This window comes from Malaclemys terrapin, chromosome 8 (assembly GCF_027887155.1).
Source record: "Malaclemys terrapin pileata isolate rMalTer1 chromosome 8, rMalTer1.hap1, whole genome shotgun sequence".
Classification (NCBI taxonomy): domain Eukaryota; kingdom Metazoa; phylum Chordata; order Testudines; family Emydidae; genus Malaclemys; species Malaclemys terrapin.
Genome location: NC_071512.1, coordinates 72,350,191 through 72,370,200, shown reverse-complemented (window position 1 = coordinate 72,370,200; position 20,010 = coordinate 72,350,191). Strand labels below are relative to the sequence as shown.

General features: G+C 41.7%; 1 protein-coding gene across 2 annotated transcripts in view; it reads left to right on the top strand.

Annotated features, from left to right (window-relative positions):
• SLC30A7 (solute carrier family 30 member 7) overlaps positions 1-20,010 on the top strand; it is a 56,537-nt gene that overhangs the window by 11,675 nt on the left and 24,852 nt on the right. Inside the window, exons 3-8 of one of the 2 annotated variants that reach the window (XM_054037850.1) lie at positions 6,813-6,926; positions 12,530-12,617; positions 14,317-14,443; positions 15,401-15,556; positions 16,886-16,936; positions 19,479-19,614. In XM_054037850.1, the coding sequence (XP_053893825.1) occupies positions 6,813-6,926; positions 12,530-12,617; positions 14,317-14,443; positions 15,401-15,556; positions 16,886-16,936; positions 19,479-19,614 (672 nt within the window). The remainder of the gene's footprint in view (positions 1-6,812; positions 6,927-12,529; positions 12,618-14,316; positions 14,444-15,400; positions 15,557-16,885; positions 16,937-19,478; positions 19,615-20,010) is intronic. The other variant, XM_054037849.1, reaches the window with a different exon arrangement.

The following is a 20,010-nucleotide window of genomic DNA, read 5'->3' as shown; positions in this document are numbered from 1 at the left end:
TCTTTACTAGTTCGTTCGCAGTAGCCGGCGTTGTCGCCGTCTTTACGGGAACGGCTTCAGGGTAGCGCGTTGCATAATCCACAACCACTAGGATTAAGCGGTTCCCCGTGTTACCCCTTTCTAGGGGGCCAACGAGATCCATCCCAATCCGCTCGAAGGGTACGCTGACGACTGGCATGGGTACTAAGGGTGTGGGGGCTACCCCTCTTGGCCTGGCTCGCTGGCATTCTGGGCAAGACGCACAATAGTCCCTCACCTCTCGGTGTATTCCCGGCCAGAAGAACCGTCGAGCCACCCTCTGTAGGGTCTTCTCCCGCCCCAGGTGTCCTGCCCAAGGGTTCTCATGGCCTAGTTGTAGGAGGCCTGGCCGCAGTCTCCGGGGCACCAACAATTGGCGGAATGTCTCTTGGGTCTGGGGTTCCTGAGCTATGCGATACAAGCGGTCCCGCCAAATTTCAAAGCGGGGCCCTGGGGAAGCCGTGGCGTCAGGTCCCCCTCGGTGTCCAGGTTGGTAGCCTGCTCCCTTGCTCTGCTTAGGGTTGGGTCCTCTCTCTGCTCCTGTATGAAGTCCCCATCTCGTTCCAGTTCTGCATGGGTATCCTCCACTGAACGGGACCTGTCACTGGGGTGATTCGTGGGGGTCTCCGCTGATGTGGAGGTCCCCTCGCCGGGGTCACTCCTTGGTCTGGGTCCGAGCAGTCCCGTTCTAGGCGCCTTAGTCCTGTCTGGTCGGGGTTCGGGTGGCTGGTACTTCAGGAGGACCTCCCCGAAGCCCGGCCAATCCCGTCCCAGCACCACCGTGTAGGCCAGCGGGGGGGCCACCCTTACCCGGAGGCCTTCCTCTCATCCATCTACTTCTATTTTCACCCACACTGTGGGGTACGGGTGGATGTCCCCATGTACACACTGTAGGTGGATCGGGGGGCCCGAGAGATTAAGGTCTGGGACCAGCCCCTCCTGTATGAGGGTTTGACTGCACCCCGAGTCCATGAGGGCATTTGTAGGGATCCCCTCGACCCGGACGGGGACCACCAGCTTTCCTATCCCTCTCCTCCGCGCCCTTCGTCCGGCCATCGAGGCTTGCCCGTAGCTGCAGTCCATGAAAGGGCAATCCCGTCGAAAATGCCCTTCTTGTCCACACCCCCAACACCTCTATCGGGTCTCGGTAGGCCCTGCCCCTTCCCCAAGGGGGCCCGCTCGCTCTCGGGGCCGTTGCTCCCTCCAGGTCGTCATCTGGGGTGTCTTGTTTCTGGACTCGGGGTTGGGAAGCCTCGGAAGCGCAGACTGGGTGCCTGTCAACGGTTCCGGGGGTCCCAACCTGTGGAGAGTCCCCTTTTCTGTCCCGCCCTTGCGACCCAGGTTCCCTGCCACTCGGGTTGGTGCCTTGGCCCCTTCGGTGGATAAGTAGTCTTCTATCAAGGCCACCGCCGCTAACAAGGTTGCCGGTTGATGTCGTCATATCCAGGCCCTTCTTCTTGGGGGCAGTATCTGGGTGAACTGTTCCAGGGCCGCCATCTCTGCCACCTGGGGTCCTGTCAAGTCCTCCGGGTTCAACCACTTCCAACAGTGGTCTCGAATACGATGGGCCACTGCGCGTGGTCGGGCCCCCCGGATCGCTGCCCACACTCTCCACCATGTGTGAGGGTTTACGCCCCTGGTTGCAGGGCAGTACGGCCTAGTGGCCAGAGTCCATATAACTGCCTCTGGTTGCAGGGCAGCACGGCCTAATGGCCAAAGTCCAGGGAATTAGCCCTTGGCTACAGGGCAACACGGCCTAGTGGCCAGAGTCCACAGAATGAGCCTGTGACGGTATACGCTCCTCGTCACAGGGCAGCACGGCCTAATGGCCAGAGTCCAGGGAATTAGCTCTTGGCTACAGGGCAACGCGGCCTAGTGGCCAAAGTCCATAGAACAAACCCTTGGTTACAGGGCAGCAGGACCTTACTGATGGCTCAGTGGGGGTGGTCCTACCGAAACACGCTGAGGCTTACCGGGGGCAAGGTACCAGTCTGCCACTACCCCGAGTCGGTTCCTACCGGTTTGGGAGTCGGGGTTGCCCACGAATCCCAAGGTCCTCCGCGGGTCTCTGGAGCCATCGCCTCCTCTGATTCCTCCCCCGGTAGGGGTTCGTGCCGGTCGGAAGAAGCCTCCGCTCCGAGCGGCTCTGAGAGCGTCGGCTGGTCCTCTGCAGGAGCTGCCCGGTTAAGTCTTTCTCCTTCGGCTGCCCGCCCAGAGTGAGCTGAGTTCCCTCCTTTTATACTCACGGAGCATTTGGAGCATGCCCAGTACGGGCGGGGCGGGACGTCCGCTGACAGAGCTACCTGTCTGTCACTTCCGGGGCTAGTCACGTGTGGGGCGGAGCTGCCCCGTCACATACTCCTCACTTGAATGGTTACTAAGATGTAAAACAGAAGCTCCTATGTTAGAAGATTATCTAAATTTAATTATATCTGATGTATGGCTGGGATTTTCAAAGAAGCCTAAGTTAGTTAGGTGTTTAGCCCCCACTGAAATACAAAGGGGATTGAGTACCTACCTCACTCAGGCTACAGCGGGGGGTCGATTTAAGATACGCAAATTCAGCTACGCTATTCGCGTAGCTGAATTCAACATATCACAGCCAACTTACCCCGCTGTAGGGACGGCGGCAAAATCGACCGCTGCGGCTTCCCGTCGACGGCGCTTACTCCCACCCTCGCTGGTGGAGTAAGAGCATCGATTCGGGGAGGGACTCGATAAATCGATCCCCGAGAGGTCGATTTCTACCCGCCGATTCTGGCGGGTAGTGTAGACCTAGCCTTAGTGTCTTTTGAAAATTCCAGTGTTCACCTATATATCTAGCAAAACAGTATGTACTCTAGAATCTGAAATAGTTTAATTGAAAATAGTTATGTTTTTGTACAGGTAACCTGCTAAAGGGAAAAATGTGGTTTGTGCCATTTGTTGCTGACTTTTTTTTTTTTTTTTTTTTTTTAAGGTAAAGAAGGTCTGAAAGATCTCTTTATAAAATTACTTGTTTGCCTTTTTTACATTAGAAATTCAGGTTCTGTCTGTGCTTAAAGATTAACTGGAGGACCGCACAAGAGCCAAGATAAAGTTGAGAATTTTCAGGAGAAATCTTAAGTAAGGCTACTTAAAATTCTGGATTTGTTTTTTAGTTAACATCTATTTAACCTTAATTATTAATCTATAATATTTCTCTGCCCAAATATTAAACTCCCTTTCCCCTTAAATTAGTGTTAGATATAACAGGAAACATTTCTAGGAACGCGGGACGTCTTGCAGCACAATCAGAGAAGAATAGATTTTTCTATTCTTGATAGGTAAAAAGACAAAAGCAAACTTTAAAATAAATCTGGCTGCTATAGATCATAAATCAACAAAAGTACACAAGTCCATTTAAAAACATTTTCTGACCCTAAAATATTTTTAATTGCACTTGGGGAAGTTTTTGGCGATTCTTTGAAATGGCCTCTGCATTTTCATGTAAGCTTAGCTCCTAATCTTGAGTCCTGTGAAATGATACTGTTTTTGTGAAAGCATCAACACTGCAAGGTACATCAGACGTGTGAAAGTGCAGAAGTAACTTTTCCTCAAAGAACCACAGAAGTAACCTTTCTGTTATTTGGCCTTTACAAAGAAAGCTGTTTGCTTAATTATGTTTGTGATGTATGCGCATGTATTGCCTTGAAGAAAAACTTCCTTTTATTCTAAATGTAATGTTACAAATGAGTGTAACCCAACATTTGAATGAAGTCCATTGCATTCACTGAATGGCATTAAGAACTGGGTGCTGTTTCATTTCACCCTAGTCCAGGTGCTGCTGTGTAAGATTAATTATGACTTGAAGCAGATGCTGTTATTGGTTTAAGTCTCCTTCAGAGAATATCTGTTACTGCTGAGTTAAAAATACAGCATTCCTTCCTAAAGGAGCTGCAAGTCTTTCCAACTTGCTGCTTCACACGATTGCAGCTTCTGGCAGCATGGTATACATTAGGCTCAATTTACTGCTCATGCACTCGGGACCAACCAAAGCCTTAAAAGAAGTTGCAGGCTGTTTGAGTTGTCATTTGGGATTCCTCTCTTCCCCACCCCTGAAAACAACAACATTTTTGAATTACAGTATTAGATTTTATAAAAAGTCTTTAACATGAACATGCCCTACCTACTCTACTGTTGTGCCTGTTTCCTGCTATGTTAGCACTTTTGTGACCACTGGTTGCTTGAGTTACTGGAGACTGTGTATTGTTACAGTTCAGTAATGAACAGTGGCTTCTGATATTAGTAGGCACTGTAGAAAGGCATTTGAATGCCATTTTATGGTGCACACCTTACATGCAATCCTGATAATACATAGTACCCAGTATGCACATTTAAAGAAAGAAATTGCCTGAAGTGATTGTGTGCTGTCTGAATGTATTGGGAGCAATATCACACATTTGGTTCAAGCTTGAAAGTAAATTTGTACTCTGGAAAAATGACTAAATACATGTGTTACCTTACTCAATGCATCTGCCCTATGGCTTTGGTTATGCTGTCAACCACGTAGAACTGCTAACTTGTCCCAGGTTGTATAATGGCCAGGGTGTAGGCAGCGGTGCCAGTGATGTCTGCTGGGTTGGAGTCAAAGACAAGAGCTGAGACTAGTTACCAAGCCAAGTCAGGAAAACAGATAGCAGGGTTAAGCCAGGATTGGATCTAAGTCAGGAGTAAGATGGGGGAGAAAAGACAAGGTCTGTAGCAGTGGCAAGCCGGAGTCTGCATTGTTGGTTAGATGGTTCCATGGAGCAGCTTCCAGGCTTAAATAGTTGGTGTGCACCAATCAGGCAACCACCAGGTTCAGTTGCGCTGACATTTTTGGGCTGTACTTTCTGCGGTTCCTAACCCTCCAGTAATGAATGGATGGTGCTTTGCCTGACTCCCCAGTGGCACTCTGGAGGTGTGGGTTGCCCAGGACTCTGCAAACCTGGGTTGTAGACCTGCGGATCCTTACAGGTTGCATTGAAAAATGGATGACTAAAATAAAGGGATTTTTTAAATTTAAATTAAATACAGTCTTATTTTTTAAATTATGGCAGCCTACGGTAAGGCATAAACTAACTATCATATATTAAATAATTTAAATAAAATAAATTAAGCAAAGAAAGACAAACACTAAACTGGTGGAAATCACTGGCTAAGTGATTAAACCAGCTTTTGAGAGCAGTAGCCTCTTCAGCAGGTGCAGAGAGAATATTTTCTCTTTTCAGTTTATTCAGCTAGTTCAGTTTAATGACTTGTTCATTCAAAGTTAAGAAACCAAGTGGAAGCTGAAAAAATGGAATAAACCTATGAATAAAAACTAACAGAGAATGAGAATCTATTAGTTCTAAAATCTTGAGGGAATGACGACCCAAAACCATCAGTTCAATTCACTAACTACAAATAATACTTCCTTTGCTTGATAAATCAGTTAATTTCAAATGCAAAATCTTTTTATCTAAAATCTTTCTGAAACATTGTCTTACCTATCAAGTACATTTAAGATCATTTTTATTTAACTAATAACTACCATTTTAAAATGGTAGTTAACTTCCATCCAAATAGAGCTTGACACAAATAAGAAGTAAAAATTAATCACTAGGAAATGCCTGGCACCACTTTCTAACATAAGTATAAATATTATTAATCTAAATACATGTAAATTAAGCTATATTTGCTTAAATAAATGTATAATATATCCTCCTGGTTAGCAAAAAGAAGCACCAAATATTATATAAAGGGTATATTTAGTTGCAAATCAATATTTTAGTGGTTCTCAACCTACGAGAATCAATCTTTTCCTAAAGAACTAGAGTACAAACAAAAATAAAATTATAATTTAAATCAAGGTTTCCTGCTTGCTGATTTATTAAACGATTTAAATTTCCAATTTTAATCAGTGATTTTAGTCTATCCATACTGCCTGTACCAACGAACCTGTTTCTACTTTCATGTTGTCCTCTCCCCCTTGCTTTTGTTCCACTATCTGGAAGGTCAATCATCTGTTTGTGAGCTTTCTGCGGCAAAGACTGTCTTTGTGGTGGCTTTTGTACAGTATCTATTATAGTGGTACCCTAATCTCTGTTTAGAATCCTTAGGCACTACCACAATAGTAAAAGGCGAAAGATTTATATGATCTGAAGAGAAACCAGAGTAGTAATGATTCACGTGTTTGCTTTGCTTGACACATTTTTCTCCTACTAGCAAAATAGGATCAGTGGAGTTATTGGAGGGGGGGAAGGAAGCGGACTTCTTTTCTGACTCATATATTGAGAGAATTAAGTTTCAGTTGCCATATCTTTATTCTATGATGGACAATCAGATTGTTTTCTTTTATATATTTTTAAATTCTAGATTGAGTTGGCAGTTTAAAAAAGCAGGCATCTTTTTGCCTGTAACTAATTGACTATGATCAAGTCTTGAGACAAAAAACATGGAACCATGTTGGGGTTTTAGCATATAATGACCCTTTTAACTTTGGCTTCTAAATGTTATGTATACAGACTTAGGAAGTCTAACCTTGTTTTCCAGTAATAGAATTTTTTCCATGTGTTTAAAGCATCATAACTATTGTTAAGGGCATTATATGGGAGTTCTGTAATAGGTAAGCCAGATTCAGATAGCCCCCCACCTGCAGGTTGCTCAGTAATTCGCAATGAGTATTTATAATCTCAGACACAAAAAGAACAGGAGTGTGCACTGCTAGGGTGGGGTGTGTGTTAAAAGCACTTTGATCTTCAAACTTTATATGGCCTTATGGAACTAACTGAAATATTTCTGCTCCTTTCCAGTTTAGGTCTAATATCAGATTCCTTTCATATGTTCTTTGACTGTACTGCTCTACTGGCCGGATTAGCAGCTTCTGTCATTTCAAAGTGGAGATCAAATGATGCTTTCTCATATGGGTAAGAAATTTTAGCTTCTTATAGCATAGGAAATATATTTTCATAAGTGCATAGATAGCACTTCCTGTTGCCGTGTCTGAGGAAAGTGTAGCATGACTAGTTTTTGTTGAAAATTTTTTGGGAAACTGTTAAAATTAACTGTTCATTTAAAAAAAAAAAGGTGGGGGGGAATATTGAACTAAACTTGAACTTCATGAAACTGGCACATAAGTAGCCAAATGTGTCTCCTACAGAAGTGTAGCATAATTATAAATAAAATTACAGTGTTATGTTTCTGGGGTGAAGTTTAAGACCCTTCCAAGAACTGTGTGCTGATTGATATTAATGGAAACACAAATCATGTTGCAAAACGAAATGTGACATTGCATATTGTTCAGCTGCTACTGATTGGGTTTTTTTTTTTTTTTTTCTGCTAGCATCCCCTAATGGGTGATAGCCAAAGTTGAAACAGCTTTTCTTTTTGGACTTTGTTTTCCCCCAGTCTTAACTTGAATATTCCCTGTATTGGAGTACTACATACCACACTAAGCTGATTCTGCTTGCTTTTGGAGTGGTTGAAACACTGACACTGTTTGCGTATTTTAAAAACACCAGTGGCAGTCCTAAGTGAAAATTAACTTTTTGCTCACGTCCTAGTGGGAACAATTATCCATATAAAACTGTTAATGGTGGGCAAAATATTGCTTTCCTGGCTCTAACCATTTGCCTGCAGCATGAAAATACTCTTCCCTTTAGTGGCTGATCTTAGTGGGGAAGATTTGAGAATACTGAGAAAAGCTTTATTCTAGTTCCTCTCCACGTGAATTCCACTTACGGTGCAGCAACATCGCTTACATACGAGTTCTCCAGTAGGGGTTGCGCAGGAGCCCTTCATGCCCACTGGTGCACTTCACCCGGCTCCTCCTCCATGGGCATGAAGGGGCAGCATGACCCGTTCATCCTCAGTTCCTTCTAACTGCTTTTCGGCAGCGAGTGGGGACATTTTGTTATTTCGCTGTTAGTATAGTTTGTTACTGTTACAATTTATTAGCCTTATAACTTAGTATTAGTTATTTAGTCCTTGGCTACTTAGTTTAAACAATAAACTTATTTTTAAGTTTAGTACAGTCAGTAAGATTAGTCAATTACCTTGTCAGTTTCAGACTTTATTCCCTGCTTGCCAGGATTCAAGTTGTACCCATCTGCAGGAAAGGACACAGTCTGTCATCTTTGTTTGGGGGGAGCAGGGAGGCCTCGTAGCACATTTTGAGGGGATGTCTGCACAGCTTTTATAAAATGCACCTAGAAAGTTAGAGAAAACAGACTGAGTCTCTTTCTAATGGAGAACTCTGAGACCTCAATCAGACTGACATGCTAGAGCTTCAAGGACTCTCAGGCTTAATGGCAGTGCCCCTGTTTGTCAGTGCCCCAGAGACTAGGGAGGTAATGCTGACTTCTGTAACTCCTAAGAGGCATCACTCCTCCTTTAAGAGCGCTAAAGCTCATCCAGTTGAACAGGCAAACACTCCAGCTATCCACAAGCCCAGGGACCATGTAGGCAAACCTGCAGTTAGGCTGCACTCCTCTTCTCTGGTACTGCAAAAGAAAAAAGAGAGAGTTACGGGTACTGAGGGAACTGCTCAAGGCCACATTGGCACCGATATCTCCAAGGAAGAAAGCGTCTCTGCCAAACCAGCTTCCCTCAGCAGCCCAAAGAGATCAAGGACTGACTTTTCAGCATTGGTTTCCTCAGTGCCATTGCAGCAGCAACAGCAGTCATAGCATACCCCGGTACATGCAGAGGCTACTGTACCAGGGCACTTGCATGCTAACTCCTCAGTACCAGCTCAGGGAGCCACTAGGATGGTATTGGCTGTTGCAGTGCTGAGGTTATAATTTTCTGGCAAGAAGAACCTGTCAGCAGTGGTACCAGACTCCTACTCTTTCTCGTAAGTGCTGCCAGAGATGTTTTCAGTTCTCCATTTCAGGGACATGGATGACATCAGAATAACTCCAGAGTTATGCTCCCTTTTATTGGGTTATTCCCCTCAGTCTTCATTCCAGCTGAAAATCGGGACAACCCAGGATACCGATCATGAAGATATCACTACATTCCGGGAGCCATAATCATGGTAAATTGTCTACTCCTCATACTTTAGCAATGCCTTCTAGTGCAGTTCCCCACTCTGAAGACTCTTCATTATCATCTGTGACTCTTCCCAAGCACCCAGTAGGGACCATTCTCCAGAACCTCTCCACCTTCATTGTCTCCTCCTTGAGCTAAGCTTTAGGATAAAATAGTTTATCCTAAGGACTCTACCTTTAGACCCCCCATTGCCTAGAATCAGCTTTCATTCCCTGGGGACAGCCTCCTTAAGCCCATTGCCTGTGGATTTCAACTAAGGCCTTATTGGTCTCCTCATTATTCATGGCTACCAAATCTTTTAGTCTCCCAAGAATCTCCTTGAGAAAGCCATCAAAACCCTGTTCTCTGCCAATACCTCAACCAAATATGGAATCAAAAAATCCTTTGAGGAAGAGTGTGGAGAAATTCACAATAGCCCTTCACGTACACCTCTCTCTATACTTACACCAGATAAAACCTCATCTGTGGGATGATCCTGAAACAGCTACAAAGGAACTTCTAGGACAAGACATGCAAGTTATTTGATATCTTGCTGCCAGCTGCTCAGAGCAGAATTGATAGAGATTCTCGCTGCTGCCAAGGAATTATGGGAAAGCCCCCTGCATCTATCACCCCAACTTTGAAAAGGGCTGAATGAAAGTATCGAGTCCTTCCTAAAGGGTTTGAATATTTTTGTTCGCGTTCACTGCCATCATCATTGTTAGTCACAACAATAAGTTAGAGCCAAACAAGCTTACAGATCTGTCAGATGAGAAAAAGGTCCCCTTGGCTGCAAGGTTTACTCTTCGACATCTCTTCAGGTCAGGATGGTGAACTATTTAGCTCTGTTGGCTAGAAGTAACTATACAGTGGGACAAGGCAGCAGATTTTTCCAACAAACTACCTCCTGATTTAATGGAGGAGTTTAAATTGATCTGTTCAGAGGGACATTGGATTTCTAGAGTCTCTCTCCAGGCAGACCTTTACAGACGCAAAGACTCGATCAGTGGCCAGTGGAATTGCCATGATGATTGACTCCTGGTTGTCTGCCTCAGATCTACCTAAAGAACGGCAGACTATCGAACAGGATTTACTGTTTGATGGAAAAGACCTGTTTAATGACACATTGCCCCCTTTGAAAGATTCTTGGGCCATGCTTAGAATTTTGGCCTTTATACTTGCAGCTCTAAAAGGTAACAGTATATTAGAATACCTCTTGACAGAGATTTCAATCATCTGCATCCTCGCACCATCAGAAACAACTAAATCAGTTTAGAAAGGGACAGAGGTTCCTAAAGCAGAAAACTACTGCTTCATTTACTTCTCAACCATCCCAACAACAAATATAATGCTTCAGTCAAGGATGCCAACCCAATCTGTGGATACCACCCCTGACCTTTGGTTCCTGCCCTTCTCTCTCTCTTCTCCCCTTCCCCGCCCGCGCAAGGATGCCTCGACTTTAATAACATCAGACTGTTGGGTCTTGCAGGTCATTCAACAAGGTATGCTCTACAATTTTGCCATGGTACGCCATACCTCCTCCCCACCCCTTTTCAGGGACCAACCTCACAAGAGTTTTGTGCACCAAAAGATATAGTCTCATTAGAGCTGAATGCTGTAGAGCCAGTGGTGCTTCACCTCAGAGGAAAAAGATTTTATTCCCTTTACTTATTGATACCAAGGGAAAATGGGGAGTGGTAATCTTTGTTAGCTCTCAGGCTCCTCAACATTTATATGGCCAATCCAAAGTTTTGCATGGTAGCTCTGGCATATGTCCTTAGATCCCATGCACTGATTCAGTACTCTCAACTTGCAAGACATACACTTTCATGTGGTGGTATATCTGTTACACGCAAAGCTTTTCTTCATTACAATACTGAAGGAACATTATCAGTTCAGGGTCATCTCATTTGGTTTCTCAGCTGCACCTTGAATTTTCATAAAGTGTCTGTTGGTGGTAACCACTCATTTACATTGTCAGGGTATTTGTGTACCCACACCTTGACAGTTGGTTAATCCGAGGAAAATTAGCCAGCAGGTCTCCAACTCAGTAAAATGGATTCTGGGCCTGTTCTTAGAGTTAGGACTGAAAATCAATTTAAAGAAATCTCAGTTGATTCCATCCCAATCCAGACACTGTCTAATCCACCATATGCAATGTTCCATGCAGACAAGGTGACCATGCAATCACACTAAGTTTATCCCTAAGATTGTATTGCACCTTCATATTAATCAATATATACACTTTGGTCTATTTTTTTTCCCCTATGGCCTCACTCATCCCCAGATGTCAGTACATTAGTACTATCTTGGTAAGACAAGTTTGTTCAGAAAATCTCCTAGACTTCTTAAAGGAAATGACAGTGCATCTAAAGGCAGAGCAGCCTCGTCTTTGAGATTATCTAGATGGGTTGTATCAAGATTTCTTATGTCATCCATAAATTACAGATACCAAGTCAAGTTACTGCTAGTTCTACTCAAGCTACCTTGACAGCATGCTTCAGCAGAGATGCAGTCATTGAAATTTGTAGAGCAGTAACATGGTTCTCTACCCACTGACCAACCACTACTCTCCCTGGTATCAACATCTGGAATGAATGCTGATTGGGATATGCTCAGCTTGGAAGATAAGCTCCTAGCTCCCACTGCCTAATTAACTGAACTGCTAGTTGATTACTGTAACTGGGAGCTACATGTGCAGGAACATGAAGAAGAAGCTGTTACTTTGTGGTAAATTGTTATTCTTCAAGAGATTCTGTGCGTATGACTCCCATGACCCACCCTCACGTCTTCATTGCTTGGAGACTCTGGGCAGTGAAGGAAATGAGGAAGAACAAGTTGTGAGGGGGGGGCATATGGGCATGAAGGGCATATGCATGACCCCTACTGGACACTGTTATTTGAACTTCAGAACACCTGTGCGGGGTGCTGCTGCACCATAAGTAGGTTCCACATGCACAGAACATCTCAAACACTTACCACAAGGTAAGTAACCATTTCTTTCATACAGATCTGATATCTGGAAAAACAGTAAACAACTGGTGAAGGGCAAGCAGCCTATTGTAGTGTTTATATCCGTGGACTGGAGTCAAGAGACATCAGTTTTAATCTCCACTCTACTGGTGGCTTTCTGAGAGACCTGTCCAGGTCACTTAATATTGTGCCATTTTCCTCATCTATAATATGGGGATTCTCTCCTCCCTATGTAATACACTTTGAGATCATCTGAAAAGTGTTTGCTGCAGTATGGAAAATAATTTACTATATTTTATATCAAAGCCAATAAAAATCAGGTTGGTTGACATTCAAAACTCCCCGTCAGTCTTTCTTTTAAATTCCTTTCTACATAGCTACAGTAGGGGTGAAAGAATAAACTATAGTCCAGTTCATGGTACCATCCTGCCTCTGATATATTGAAATTAAAAACTCTATAAACACTTCTGGATGTTCAGTTTATAAAAAGGAGAGGTAACATCTGGCATTGCTGATTTGATTCTAGGTATGTTCGAGCAGAAGTACTGGCTGGTTTTGTAAATGGTCTGTTTCTGATCTTCACAGCATTCTTCATTTTCTCTGAAGGCGTTGAGGTATGTTCTGAAGTCAATTGCAGTCAATAAATCTCCCCTGAAAAAATGTTTACCTTTGCAGAAGCTGCATTTCTCTTTAAGAGTGTATATTTAAGGGGAGAGGACAACTTAAGCATTACTGTACTAGATGATGAGTAGTCGTATTCACAACCAATTAAACTTGTGTCATCTGAACGGAATAGAGAAGGTCAGCTGGAATCAGTGTTGGATGTACATGTATAAATATCTTCTTTTTTCAGTGTCTATTAGCTTTCAGAATAACGTATTTTGATTGCATGAATGATGCTAACTTCTGTCAGGTCTACCTTTTTCTTCTGCAGCCAGTATAGTATTCCATGGAATGGCACTTCCTTTTCATTATTGAAGGAAAAATAAGGCTAGAAAACAAAAGGAAGCCATATGAGCATTTTATTTGGACAGAGCATTCTAAGTAAGAAGTTAAGATTAGATGTTTGTCAGAAGGAAAGAAAGGGAGGAGCTTGTCAAACAGCAGCGGTAGTGTTGATCGGTGTTGTGAAGAAAAATGAGTGAGCAGAGAAACTGGCTTTTATGCTATTAGGAGGTAGTGTTAATTTTTGCCTGGAAGACGTCTTGAATAAATGTGTCATAGTAACAATCTGAACACTTGCAGGTATGTTTTCTTAGATTTCTGTTCTATTGACAGCTAGCTTATTTGTTTGATAGTAACAAAAGGTAAAACTTTCAAAAGCAGGAAGTCCCATTTTCACAAGTGACTTAGTTAATGGAAAGTTAATGAGACATAAGCTTGTAAGTCACTTAAATGCTTTGGAAAACTTTACTCTAAGACTACAAAAGCTAGCCAGAAAAAATACTAACCCAAAGCCTGATATGAAGTAGGGAGACCACTCGGAAGCCTCAGAGCAGTACCCTGGTAAAATGGCAGCTTGCCTTTTCTGTTGGGAATGTGGGAGTAGGTTTTTCATTAGAGTGCTCCCCCTGGCCCATGCTGGGGGCCTCATCTTTTTATACTGACATCTGGTAATAAGCGGTCCAGTTTTGGAGCATTGGTTCAATCCCACCCATTCACCTGCTAGATGAGCAGGCACTTCTTCCCTTTTTAGCCCTTTTCCTAGTCTGTTAGAGATGTTTGCAGGATTAAACAGTGTCAGAGGAAGCATCGCTAACTACAAAAAAGTAATTCCAGAGTGTTTTAGTGATGTCCATAATAGGTTCTGGTAAATTTGTTCCAGTTTTTAACATAGGATTTAGGGGTAATTAAAACTCCAAGAAAATAGACTCTCAGCTGCTCCTCTTATCTCACCTGTTGAGAGAAAAGATGGGTTCTTCAGACTGAGAAAAAATTTTACATAGTCCCAGTATAACTGCGAACTAAAATGTCTTGGTGTCGTTTTGAGCTGAATAATGACATAACAGAATATAATGAAGAAGACGATAGTGAAATGTAGCTCTAAAATACCATTTGAAAAGAGACGTACAAAATATTTGGTGAATGACCTCCAAACAAGGAGAAATATAGGTATTGAGGTTTTTTAAGTTTTCATAATTCTTCTGGACTACCAGCATTCCTAATTCATTATCATTAATCTCTTGATTTGGATATTGTATCAGAAAACTCCTGCATCAAATCAGATATGTAATACTGTGTCTATTTTCTGGAGTTGCTTCTAATTGTGTGGTAGGATTATAAATGATGCACTAAACTTGCTTCTTTTTGTAGAGAGCATTGGAGCCTCCAGATGTGCATCATGAGAGACTTCTTCCTGTGTCTATATTAGGATTCCTTGTGAATCTTATAGGAATATTTGTTTTTCAACATGGAGGTCATGGACACTCACATGGCTCTGGTATGATGGTTGTAATTCTCATTATCCTTTCCTTTTTGGCAATTTGTGTTCAGTTACAATTAGCCCTCCAACCAGGGTCTGCATGTTGCATGTTGTGTGTCTTTCAGTGGCAAGCCTAATGAGTCATGTACAGCCTTGGCTTTTTCAGTATTACTAAGATAGTATCCATTTTTCCTCCTTATTGAACTCCCAATAATTGGAAACCAAAAAAAAAATTAATCTGCTGTCTGGAACTTGTAGTTTATTGGAAGAGACTTGCGAGAATTTTCATTTACACAAAAGATTTTTCTCTTTAAATAGGAGACTGAAATGGCCATAGGTGGAGCATTTTACAGGAGAATAGCTGAACAAAAATCTTAAATCTAAGAAGAAAATCTTTCAGTAATTCTTGCAATTGTTTAGCATTGTTTTTCAAATTAAATGCAAGATTTATATACACAAATATCTATATGTTAAATATTGCTCTGACATTTTGCTGACATCAGGCCTTCTAATGTAGTCTGTGAACTGTAACTCATCCTGATAGATGGAAGTAGTGTAAGTATTTTACACACTTTTTAATGTGATTGATTTTTAAAAAATCATAGTATAAACACAGCAGAAAAGTATGGCCACTTTCACCACACAGAGCTGGAAGTGTGTGTTACAGTCGTGCAAAAATGTGTGCAGGATATTTCAGTGGTGGTCTAAAATGGTTTGGCTCAAAAAAGTAACAGATAAAGCATTTTGACTTTCTTGTTCAAGGTCAGTAAATATTTTATGCAGCAACATAACTTCGATTAATTTAGATTTTGAATTATGTGTATTAGTTTTTTTCTACCTGACCTACATGGGAGAAAAAAAAAATTATTTTCCTTATGGACTAGGTAGATATTATGTACTTTAGAAATGAATGTAAGCATATTTTTTCTTTAATATTCAGGTACACAGTATTCTGACAGTGATATTTATTTATAGGGCATGAGCACAGTCATTCTCTATTTAATGGTGTTCTCAGCCATGGACACAGTCACGGAGGTCACGGTCACAGCCATGAATCCAAACATGGCCATGGGCATTCTCATGATCACAGTCATCGGAAGGGACACTCGCACAATCAGGATTATTGTCATGGTAAGTGTCTGTCTGAAAACAAAGGCCATATACCAGAGATGGTATGTGCCATTAAGTTTTACTGGCACAGATCTTTGTGTATAGATGAGAAGGTGATGGCAGCTTGCTTTAGCCAGCACATATGGAAGAAATGTTTCTAAAAGGAGAATGCTAGTGGCATGTTCTTATCCACCTAATGCATCTCGTGGTACATCCAAATCAATGCTGGTGTTTTTTTTTTTTTTTTTTTTTTTTTTTTTTTTGAGGCATATAATTGTTTCATTGTAAGCTTTGTAGTAAATTCAGCATTGGTTCTCATTATTGCAATCTAATACTTAGTATAATTTATAATACTTTTACAGTTACAGTTGCATATTTACTACTAAACTTGTTTGCGTAGAGGAAAACTTAAAGGTATCAGCTTTTCAAAAAGCCCTTAACAAAACCAGCTCAAGTTATGTCATGTAGTTCATACTACTTTAATAAAAAATTATACCTGTTGTTATATTGGTTTAGCTATGCATACAGCTTGGTTACATCCCAAAAGATGTGTCCACCTAAGTATTCACATGTGTAGGCAAAGGTTCAAAGTATAGCTTCTGCTTTGCCTTGCCAGGACTGCAGCCTCTACTGCAATCCCCCATACGTTGTGTCGTCAGGGATTGGCATTTTATAGTACATTTAATGCACATGTGCATTCACATTTATTCAAAACCCTATTATTCCTTGTCCCCAGACTGCACGGGGAGCCCTTTTGCCATAGCCCCGCTCGCTCAAGCCACAGTTGGGCTGCAGAGAGCTCCCTGTACTGCTACAGGAACCATGCAGTAGCAAGGTGGCCTCCCCCTTAGCCGAGGGCAGCAGTGGCTCCTGCTCGTCGTCATCGTCCTCCTTCCAATCCTTGCAGAGGGTCTGTGCTCCATTATCCGAACCTCATCGTTATCCAAATTCCCTCCTTGTCCCCCAGCATGAGATACATACCTTCAGCCGCAGGTCCCTCATGCCAAGGGACAATGAAAAGGGGTTGGATACTGCGGAGATCTGGATAATGGGGTTTCGGATAAACAGGAGTAGTGTGTGTGTGTAAAATATATATACACACACCCCTATACACATGCGCACACACACAGGCTTCCCCTTCTCTTCTTCCCCATCTTGAAATTTCAGCTTGCTCTTTACCTTCATTCTGGTACAGCAGATACTAAATTTTCTAGCCAGAGTTATCACAAGCCATCATGAATAACCTTATGGTCCACTCAAAGTAGTTTTCCTTTCTGAAGCTTAACAGAATTGATAAGTTTAGAAGGATACATTGCATTTGGCTTAACTTGCCAATAATTGTCTCTACAGATGATCACACTCTTGAAGGAGCTGCAGGATCCAACAGACAGATTTTAGAAGGTATGACAAGAATAACCATAGTTGGTTGTTAGTTTAGATAATAGACCCGTTTAGATGCTGGCTATATATTCAGTGGTGTTCTTTGTTAAGGTATTAATAATGAACAGAAAGTTGTGTTAAGAGTCTGGTTTATTTTCTTCAGAAATTCAATGTGAAAAGTTTATACAAGTGACCTAATTTCTGTATTTCAAGTGCCTATCTCCTATGGCAATACGTGCTCTAGAAAGTAATGAAATAATAAGTAATATCATACTGGAACACATTTGAAAAGCTTTGACCAATATCTCAGATTTTAAAGGGTTGAGGACTGTGGTACTTAACTTCACCTTTCAGGAAAGTGAGACTATGCTGAGTGAATAACCATCTTGTCTAGTTAAAACAAAACCCCCAGTAACTTAGCTCATTCTGGACACCTGGATCAATTCTTTTCTTATAATGTAATATTGGGAATAGGGATTGGGGCTGGTAGAGAACATCTCTATACCCATATCCCCATGGGCATCTTGCAGTCTTAGCATCTGTGCAGGAAGGTGTTGTGTTCCTCCGTCTCCAAATAAATGGAAGGGTGAGGGGGGAAATTAGATGCCGCTGGGCAGGCTAGGTAGGGGCTGACAACAAAACTGCCCTAGTACTTGGCGCTCTCCGGCTTTCTGTGAGCTATGCTGCAGCAGCTTCTGGGTTCTCTCTACTGTCCATTACATGGTTTTGTCTGCTGCTGGGCAGGAACCACAGTCATCTCTTTACCTCTTCCCCTCCTCTCAGAATGAAGGACTTGAGTGATCCCTAGGAATTGAGGGGATTTGGGGACGACTGCTAAGGTTACCTCCTGGCAGCTGCTACAGTCTGTTCAGGGAGAGTAGAAGGAAACTCAGTGGCTGTGCAGCTTCACTGTCTGTGGGCCCCTCTCTGCAGCCCCACTGCCTTTGGCCCCATTTACCTAGTTTTCCACTTATGCTCTATCACCCTAAGAAAATGATGCTTTTACTCTTCCCCAAGGTCTGCCAGATCCCTATGAAGGGCATGCACAAAGGCTCTCTGATATCTGCCACCATCCTCGGTCTTGTCTGGCTCCAAAGGGAACGTTTGGTTGCATGTGGGCAGCTTAAACAAGAATAATAAGAGAAATAATTACTTTAAAATTGGTTATTTAATCACCATTGGCCTGACCAACCCCACTGAAGCCAGCATGTGACATATAACTTTATTTCCTTGCGTTGTACTTGACATAAAGCAATGTATACTTGTGGTGTCTCTTATCGGATACTTTTGTGGCTCAGGGTTATCCTATAGTTGTCCGATATATCACGTGCACGACAATAGTCTTATCTGATCTCTTCCACCATACGTATTACTTTAAATTTCTCTCTCTCCCCACAGGCACATTAAAGTGTTTGTGAATGGCTGTCTTTCAGAAGCAAATGTATAACAAGAATTTAAAAACAATTCTTTAAGGCAAATTTCTGGCCTCCTGGTCTTAACATAGGTTATTAATTAGTAGAATGAAATGTGAGTTTAACAAGACTGATTATTCAAGGTTTTCTTACCTGTTTTATCTTAATGAATAAAACTTAGTGATACTGGATGATTATTTAAAATATTTTACATACCTCGGAAGCCATCTTCCTGCTTGTTATGCAAACAATGCATCGTGAAATGAACACTAATGCAATTATTTTACCTTTCTTATTTTGGCAGAAAAATTTTAATTGAAACTCCCAGTAAAGATATTGAAGTTGCTGTGTGTTTTGTGTTTATTTCCTTATGCAAACGATTTAAAAACTAGCTTGAGTTAATTTTAATTCTGCTGAAAATGTTTTTCTTAATCAAATACAAATATTTTTATTTTTTTAATCTGGCTAGATATTTATGGGTTTGTGGGTGAAATACTTCAAGCTGTGAACAATTACTTATTTTAATAGCAGTTGATGATCTGTGACTGTACCAATAATTGCCAGCAGAGAGCTCCACAGGCTTATCTTTGGCTAGTTACAAAGAGTTGGCTCTCACTGTTTTAATCTAAAGCTATATTTTCCCACAAAAAATCATAACTTATTAATGCAAGAAATCTTTTTAATTTGTATTGACAGTGAATATGTAACTTGTAAAATACAAATACCTCGCAGAGCTCCTGCTGGCAAAACTTTTTTTTATCTCTTCTAGTGAAATGTTGCTTATGGAACACCGGGGGTAAAGATTTGACTCATCTGCTGTATTATGGCCTAGCCATTGGATGAAGGACTTCTAACTGGTTAAATCTATTCTGACATTTAGTCACCAGTTCAGTTGATGGTGGTAGTCAAGAATATTCCATAGCATGGCCACATTTAAAAAAGAGTTTCTCTGAATGCCTTAGCAACTCTTCAAGATATAGGTCCTAATCCTGTGCTGACTTACAGGAAGCCCTTTAAATCAACACCAAATTTGCTAGCACAGTTCATTTTGTTGTCTGATTTTAAGAGTTCTCATCAAAATGTTTCCACCAACTTTTTTAAGGGCCTTTCATTTTTAAGTGTTGATTTTTTTTTTTAATGCTCTTTTGTAGGTGTATTTTTACACATTGTCGCAGACACTCTTGGAAGTGTTGGTGTAATCATATCAGCTATACTGATGCAGAACTATGGTCTAATGATAGCAGATCCTATCTGTTCAATGCTCATAGCTCTACTTATAGGAATAAGGTAAGTGTTGATACAAATGACTTAATAGTAAAACATTCAGTGACCTGTGTTATGTTGTTTGTAATCACAAGCCTAAAAACAGGGGTAGGTCTGTTTTAAAAACAAAATTACAATGTTGATTCTTGACAGTGTTGACTCTTTTTTGCTCTAAAAATAAACAGTTTCCTCTCTTTGCTGTTTCTTTCCATTCTTTGTACCTGTTCTGGTTTTTCTTGCTTGAATCATCTTGATCTTTTTCAGCAATTGCCATCTGCATATCTTTGTTTTATTGTCCTAGCACTACAAATATTTTGTTCTGATCCATGTTGTAAAACACTTCTCTCCATTTGTGTAGTACACGCTAATATAAGCTGATGTACTGTACTAGTAAATGGAGCAGAATAGCTCAGTGTAGTG